General features: G+C 54.6%; 2 protein-coding genes across 3 annotated transcripts in view; both read right to left on the bottom strand.

The window, feature by feature from the left end:
* The window catches only part of Tmem221 (transmembrane protein 221), a 10,242-nt gene extending 2,686 nt beyond the window's left edge, over window positions 1-7,556 (bottom strand). Inside the window, exons 1-4 of one of the 2 annotated variants that reach the window (XM_005370606.2) lie at window positions 7,008-7,556; window positions 2,456-2,571; window positions 1,335-2,077; window positions 819-904 (exon numbers count right to left, since the gene is read on the bottom strand). In XM_005370606.2, the coding sequence (XP_005370663.1) occupies window positions 819-904; window positions 1,335-1,654 (406 nt within the window). In that variant the 5' untranslated portion in view covers window positions 1,655-2,077; window positions 2,456-2,571; window positions 7,008-7,556. Of the gene's footprint in view, window positions 1-818; window positions 905-1,334; window positions 2,078-2,455; window positions 2,958-7,007 lie in introns of those variants that run through there. The other variant, XM_013354953.2, reaches the window with a different exon arrangement.
* Nxnl1 (nucleoredoxin like 1) overlaps window positions 6,442-7,583 on the bottom strand; it is a 4,763-nt gene continuing 3,621 nt past the window's right edge. Inside the window, 2 exon segments of the mRNA XM_005370605.2 lie at window positions 6,442-7,092; window positions 7,095-7,350. Of these exon segments, the coding sequence (XP_005370662.1) occupies window positions 7,018-7,092; window positions 7,095-7,350 (331 nt within the window). The 3' untranslated portion in view covers window positions 6,442-7,017.

The raw sequence follows: 7,583 nt of genomic DNA, 5'->3' as shown, positions 1-7,583 counted from the left end.
TTTGGAGCCTGTCCTGGAACTAGCTCTGTAGACCAGGCTGGTCTCGAACTCACAGAGATCCGCCTGCCTCTGCCTCCCGAGTTGTTAGTTACTTTTTTGCATTTTCACTGCATTTGTTCACTGCGGATGTGCAACATACCACAGGGTGCATGTGACGTCAGGGGACACCTTGGGGGAGACTCTGGAAGTGTGGGTCCCAGGAACTGCTAGCAGTCATCAGTGAGCCAGTCCTGAAAATGGGGCTTCTGATTTTAAAGATTTCTCCCCCACCCACCCCGTGCATGTGCACGTGATAAGTGCAGGTGCCCACGGAGGCCAGAGGAGGCTGTGAGCTGCCTGACATGAGTGCTGGGAACCAAACTTGGGTGTTCTGGAAGAGCAGTTAAGGTTAAGAGCATTGGTTGCTCTTACAGAAGATCTGGGATTGGCTCCCATAACCCTTGCACTTCAGAACTACCTAAGTTGCAGCTCCAGGGGTCTCTATGGCCTCTGACCTCTGTGGGCACTGCACACACAGACACTATGCACGCCTGTGCTCCCAAGGGTTGGGAAGTCAAAGCAAGGTCGGATGTTCAAGGCCAGCCTTGGCTTACAAGGACACTTCCAGGCCCACCTAGCCTACGTGATAAATAGTAATAATGAGTATTAAAGGAGAATCCTCTGTCCGTTTTAAGCATCAGGGACACTCATCACTCTTGGTTGATGCTGAAGCTGAGGCACAGAACATATCCCAGAGAAAGTGGAGAAACTGCCTGAACTCAGGCTGACTGGCCCCGAGACCTGTGTGCACCCCGCCCCCCGACCTCTGCCCCACACACCTGCTAAGTAGACGGAGACCCCACAGCAGAACAGGCCAAATGCAGAGTGCCTGAGGAGACGGCAGTCATAAAGAAACCAGTCTGACCTGAAGGAAGGCGACAGAAAGAGGGACAGTGACATCATGCCAAAGTTTAGAGGCTGCCACCCTCGCCCCCCACCTGTGAACTCATCACCGCCGCGTACCCACATCCACCCACCTATCCATCTGCGCACCCACCGCGGTCCCACCAGCATCAGGGTGCCAAGAGAGAAAGAGTCAAAGTGGAACAAGCGGGGCATCTCACCGCATGCCTACGGTTCCAGGTGGAAGTCACCTACTCCTGCACCCCTGAGCTCAGGGGCCTGAGCAGGCGACCCCTGGCCAGGCTGCGGCAGTCTTGCCCTTCCTGAACCCCGCCGCGATGATTGGCATGTGCCCCTGGGATGCATCCCAAGCACCAGCGCGGGAAGCAGCGGGAGGCAACGGTGCGCTCTCTGGAAACCTCAGTTTGCGGGTAGAGGTGGTGGCGTCCTACCTGCCTGGCCCCGGGCCGCGTGCCAGCTCGGCGCCCAGGTGTCCGCAGAGCGCGGCGAGTAGCAGGCAGCTAAGCCCGAGGACTTGCGCCAGCGCGGCCAGAGCAGTCGCCAGCGGCAGCAATGCCCCAGCCGCAGCTTCCAGTAGCCCCGCGTCGGGGTCCAGCTCCGAGTGCAGCCAGTCGGTGCGCACACCTCGCAGCTCGGCACGCCCCGCCTGGAGCTGGAACAGCAGCTGTGCAGCCAGCACGACCAGCACGGCGGCTGGGATGCCTAGCAGGGTCATCGCGGACAGTACCCGGCCTCCGTACGAGCGACCCATGACACGGGCCAAGGGTGGCGAGAAGGCGCAGGTAGTGAAGGCGTCTGTAGGCCTCTGGGGATCTTGGGGTGGGGGTGGGGCGCCACGGGCCCCTCTGGACAGGGGTCCCGAGTGCTGGTCCCAGCTGGGACGTGGAAGATGGGCGAAAACTTGGAAGAAAGTGTTTTCTACTCCGCACCAGGAGCGGGCGCCGCCTCCAGGTGTGTAGCGCCGTGAGGCGGAGATAGCAGGGGAAGGAGGGAAGGGGATCACGAGGGAGCTGCGGTAAGAACCAGAGGGGCGGGGCCTGATGCTGAGGGGCGTGGCTAAGACGGGGCCGAGGAGGCTGTCTTAAGAGGACTGGGGTCAGGGGCGACCCAGCGGCAGGAGCTGAAGGGCTGGGTCTTCCACGTGAACAGTCCGGAGTGGGGCAGGGCCTGGCTCCTGTGGGGGGACGGACCAGAAAAGGGGATCTTGCAAGGCACGAGGACGGGTCTAGGAAAGGAAGCGGAGGGGTGGGGCAGGGGCGGGACCTCCCGGGTTGTCCCACCCTAATGGGCGGGTTTAAGGCTTGGGGAAGTGGGCAGGGCCCAGGAGGCAGAAGACCTCTGCGAGAAGTGGGAGGCGGGCAGCCTGGTGCACATAGCTAGTTCTAGGCCGGTCAGAGCTACTTAGTAAGAAGGTGCCTCAAAAAAAGAAAAATTGTGGAAGGGGAGCTGAAGAGATGGCAGGAGACGGAGCTGACAGGGACACAGGCAGTGTTACAGAGCCCGAGGATGGAGATATGGGAACCCACAGGATGCCCAGGTTTGGAAACTGGACCTTTGGGTGCAATGTAGACAGACACTTCACCGTCATCCTGAGCATCGGGCTTCTGGCACATGTGTATGAGGACCTTGCCCACATGTATGTCTGTGCGTGATGTGCGTGCCAGGTACCTGTGGAGACCAAAAGAGGGAGCCATTTGCAGAGCTACACTAACTGAGTGTAGATGTGAACAAGGTGAGAACATCAACGCAGGCTGTCACCGTTGTAATCCAGAGGCTTGGGCGGGGGACTGCAGGCACTCAGAAGAGTCTGACCTAGAAGACACCATCTTTAAAAGTAAACAGAGGGGCTGGAGAGTTGACTCAGTGGTTAACAGCAGCCCAGGTTTGTTCCCAGCGTGCAGCTGCTTGGAGCTCCTGAGCCAGGAGATCCTACACCTTCTGGTCTCTGGTCTCACCTTCACTCAGATGTACATATGCTGTCCCAAACATGTAATAAAGATTAAGTTGGGTGGTGATGGAGCACACCCTTAATCATAACACTTGGGAGGCAGAGGCAGTGAATCTCTGAGTTCAAGGCCAGTCTGGTCTGGAACAATTTCCAACACAGCCAGAGCTACACAGAGAAACCACGTCTCAAACAAAAACACAAATAAATAAATCTTAGCAAAATGCAAAGAGTACTTAGATATAGCTGTGTGATAGATATGTGTATGTCGGGCTCCTGTTACAGTGTGCAAGTGTGTTGTGTGAACTGGCGAGGGGGGCTGTGTGTGGGAGGGGGCTGTGTGTGTAATCCTGGCGGGGGAGCTGTGTGTGGTTCACGTGAGCAGGAGTGTGTGTGTGTGGTGCAGGTGAGCAGGAGTGTGTGTGGAAAAGGTGAGCAGAGGTCTGTGTGTGTGGTGCAGGTGAGCAGATGTGTGCAGATGTGCGTGTGTGGTCAGGTGAGCAGATGTGTGTGTGTGGTAGAGGTGAGCAGATGTGTGTGTGTGGTACAGGTGAGCAGGAGTGTGTGTGTGTGTGTAGTGCAGGTGAGCAGGAGTGTGTGTGTGTGGTACAGGTGAGCAGATGTGTGTGTGTTACAGGTGAGCAGATGTGTGTGTGTGGTACAGGTGAGCAGGAGTGTGTGTGTGTTACAGGTGAGCAGATGTGTGTGTGGTAGAGGTGAGCAGATGTGTGTGTGTGGTAGAGGTGAGCAGATGTGTGTGTGGTACAGGTGAGCAGGAGTGTGTGTGTGTGTGTGTGTGTGTGTGTGTGTGTGTGTGTGTGTGTGTAGTGCAGGTGAGCAGGATTGCAGCAGCTCTTTTCTTCCTCTGTGGGTGTTTACAGTGAATCCTTGAGTTTGTCTCTCATAGCCAGCTGTCTTCGTGGGCGCTGGGGATTCGAACTCAACTCCTCATGCTTGCATAGCAAATACTCTTTTCTACCGAGTTATCTCCTGAGTTCCTGTCCACAATTTGGTTTGGTATTTATTAATGTATTGTTTTTGTTTTTCAAAACAGGGCTTCTCTATGTAGCCCTGGCTGTCCTGGAACTCACTCTGTAGACCAGGCTGGCCTTGAACTCACAGAGATCCACCGGCCTCTGCCTCCCAAGTGCTGGGATTAAAGGTGTGCACCACCACCAAGCTACTCAAATGGCTACTTTTGGGTTTTTTTTTTAATATTTATTTATTTATTATGTATACAATAGTCTGTCTGTGTGTATGCCTGCAGGCCAGAAGAGGGCGCCAGACCTCATTACAGATGGTTGTGAGCCACCATGTGGTTGCCGGGAATTGACCTCAGGACCTTTGGAAGAACAGGCAATGCTCTTAACCACTGAGCCATCTCTCCAGCCCCAAATGGCTACTTTTGATGAACTGAAATGAAACTTTAATAAAAGTATCCCTGTTTTATTCAGTGATTTGTGGCACATTTTCCATCCAGCCCCACCCTGTCCTGTTCGGGAACATTTGATCTCTTTAAGAGAGCCCTTTCCATCAATCAGTCCTCAGTTTCTTTTGTGTGCTGGCAGCCCCTGCCGAATCAGCTCCCTTAGTGATTTTCCCTCTTTGGGACATCTTCCAGGTGACACCTTTTGCAGTTGGCTGCTGTCACTCAGTACCACACTCTGTACCCTGTGCCAGTGTGCGATTCTTGTTCATGGCCAAGCACACTGTGGACATGCCACCTGAGCCAGTGTGGTGATAGAAATGGAGGTGTGGGGCTGGAGAGATGGCTCAGTGGTTAAGAGCATTGCCTGCTCTTCCAAAGGTCCTGAGTTCAATTCCCAGCAACCACATGGTGGCTCACAACCATCTGTAAAAAGGTCTGGCTCCCTCTTCTGGCCTACAGGCATACAGAGAGAATATTGTACACATAATAAATAAATAAATATTTTAACAAAAAAAAAAAGAAATGGAGGTGTGTCAATCACAATATTAGGGATAGTTACATGCAAGAATGAGAGCCCCTCCTTCCAGCAGTGAAGTTCTATGATTCAAATTCCTGATTCCTATGCTAACTCCATTTTCCTGTTCGTGGAAGTACAAAAGAGGTTCCCATGGCAACTTTACAATTTTCACGTTCCCATAAGGGGTGAATGAGGGTTTCTAATTTTCTTTTTTTTTAAAAAAATTATTTATTTTATATGCATTGGTGTTTTGTCTTCATATATGTCTGTGTGAGGGTGTTGGATCCCATGGAACTGGAGTCACAGACAGTTGTGAGCTGCCATGTGGTTGCTGGGAATTGAACCCTGGTCCTCTGGAAGAGCAGTCAGTGCTCTTAATAGCTGAGCCATCTCTCCAGCCCCTCTAATTTTCTTTCTTGTTAAATTAATATTTTAAAATTTCAGGTGGGTGGTGATGGTGCATGCCTTTAATCCTAGCACTTGGGAAGCAGAGACAGGCCGATCTTTGCCAGTTCGAGGCCAGCCTGGTCTATAGAGAGAGTTCCAGGACAGCCAGGGTTACACAGGGAAACCCTGTCTTGGAAAACCAAAATAATAATCATAATAATTTAAAAATTCCATGTATTAGTTGTTGTGGGGGACAGATGTGGAAGTTAAGAGACAACTTAAGAGTAGGCTCTTTCCTTGCCCTATGTGGGTTTCCCGGATCAGGTTCAGGCGGTCAGGCTTGGTGGCCAGCAGGTATCCTTATTTGGTCTTAAGCCTCAGTTTCCCCAACTCCTCCAAGTTGGGAATGGAGGCGGGTGAGCTTCTTGCCCCCGGAAAGTCTGGCTTGCCAGCTTCTGTGGACGCGCTTGATGCGGGAGTTGAAATTTTAAAATATTACATTCCTCTCATTTGCACGCACCATCCCAGTTCGACCGCCAGGGGGTAGCGTAGGTTAAAGCAAAACCTCTGGCGGACGGGTCTCGGCCCTTCTGCGGAGGGCGATGCACGTCCGGAAGAGTGGCGCTAGACCGAGGTTCTCTTGTTTGCGACCTGGTCTCCTGTAGCCCAGGCCAACCTAGATAGCTGAAAACAGCCTTGAACTCCAGATCCTTCTTCCGCACACCTCTTTGGTTTTTTTCCCCTTATGTTTTGTTGTTTTGCACAAAACTCAAAATAGTATTTTTGTTCGATGTACTTTTTTGTAAGTGTGTGGGCGTACACGTGCCACCATGAGCGTGCGGAGGTCAACAACTTGCGGGAGTCGGTTCTCCCGTCCGCTATGGGTGTTCCAGGGGTTGGAATCGGGCTGTCAGTCTTGACAGCAAACGCCATGCCTCACTGAGCCATCTCGCCGGCCCCGCATCTGAGTCCAGAGCACCAAACAACAGGCCAGCACCACGAAGCCCGGCTGTGGTTTTGTTTGTTTTGACAGGGGTTTTGAGGCTGGGGTTCTAAGGGTAGAAAGCTTGCTTAGCATGCACTAAGCTCCGGGTACCGAGTCCAGGAACTGTTCATGGGGGATCCCCACGTTCTTTTTTTTTTTGTTTTGTTTTGTTTTGTTTTTGTTTTTCGAGACAGGGTTTCTCTGTGGTTTTGGAGCCTGTCCTGGAACTAACTCTTGTAGACCAGGCTGGTCTCGAACTCACAGAAATCCACCTGCCTCTGCCTCCCGAGTGCTGGGATTAAAGGCGTGCGCCACCACCGCCCGGCCCCCACGTTCTTTCAAAGTCTAGGGAAGGCCTGGAAGAGGAAACTTGTATCTCTTTGGCTGCCATTCCAGTTACTCCTTAAACTAAGGCAGCAGAATAATGAGTTCAAGGTCAATCTGCCCTGCTGTCTAGGGAACATTCTGAACAGACAGGAGGAGAAGGCTAATCGGAGCCCCGCCCCTGCATCCCGGTCCCCCATGGGGGTCACCAGACCTCTGCCCTTGTACCCTCATCCCCCTGGGGGTCACCAGAGCCCTGCCTCTGCACCTGGGTCCCCATGGGGGATAATCGGAGCCCCGCCCCTGCACCCGGGTCCCCATGAGGGTCATTGGAGCCCCGCATCTGCACCCAAGTCCCCATGGGGATCATCGGAGCCCCGCCCCTGCACCCGGGTCCCCCCGGGGGTCATCGGAGCCCCGCCTCTGCATCCCGGTCCCCCTGGGGGTCACCAGAGCCCTGCCCCTGCACCCGGGTCCCCAAGGCTGTCATCGGAGCCCCGCCGCTGTACCCGGGTACCTCTGGGGGATCACCAGAGCTCTGCCCTTCCACCTGCATCTCCCTGGGGGTAACCAGAGTCGTGGCCGCTCCGGCCCCGGTCCAGTCCCGGCCCAGATTCCGATCCACGCGGTACTTGCAACGGCGCAGGGGCTCGGTGATGCTGCGCGGCGCGGGCTCATCCAGGTCCTCCGGCTGCAGGAAGCTGCGGTCCAGCAGCTCCGCCGCCTCCTGCCAATTGGCGAAGCAGGCAGGTCCCAGGCGCTGGATCTCGTCGGTCGCATCGCTCGTCAGCACGTCCCCGCTTGGCTTGAGCACCACGACAGCCGGCAAACGACGCACAGAAAACCGGCGCCCGAGGTCCCTGTGAGGAACGCGTATCAGTGCCCTTGCGACTCTTCCGCTCCCGATGCGCGCACTGTCCCCATGGCCGCCAGGGCGCCCGAGGACCCGCTGGCTCCACAGGGCCTAGGCACTGGCTCCTAGCACCTTCCCCTTGCTGCCTCCTCCCTTTTGGTGTCCACCTGTTGTATGTACTGTATTGTTTTCCCGCTGCCACTGTGAAGCCCTGGGGGCAGGAATTTCTTTTTTTTTTTT

Source organism: Microtus ochrogaster, unplaced genomic scaffold (genome assembly GCF_000317375.1).
Source record: "Microtus ochrogaster isolate Prairie Vole_2 unplaced genomic scaffold, MicOch1.0 UNK81, whole genome shotgun sequence".
Classification (NCBI taxonomy): Eukaryota; Metazoa; Chordata; class Mammalia; order Rodentia; family Cricetidae; genus Microtus; species Microtus ochrogaster.
The sequence above is the reverse complement of the archived record's forward strand: the minus strand, read 5'-3'. Positions and strand labels throughout refer to the sequence as shown.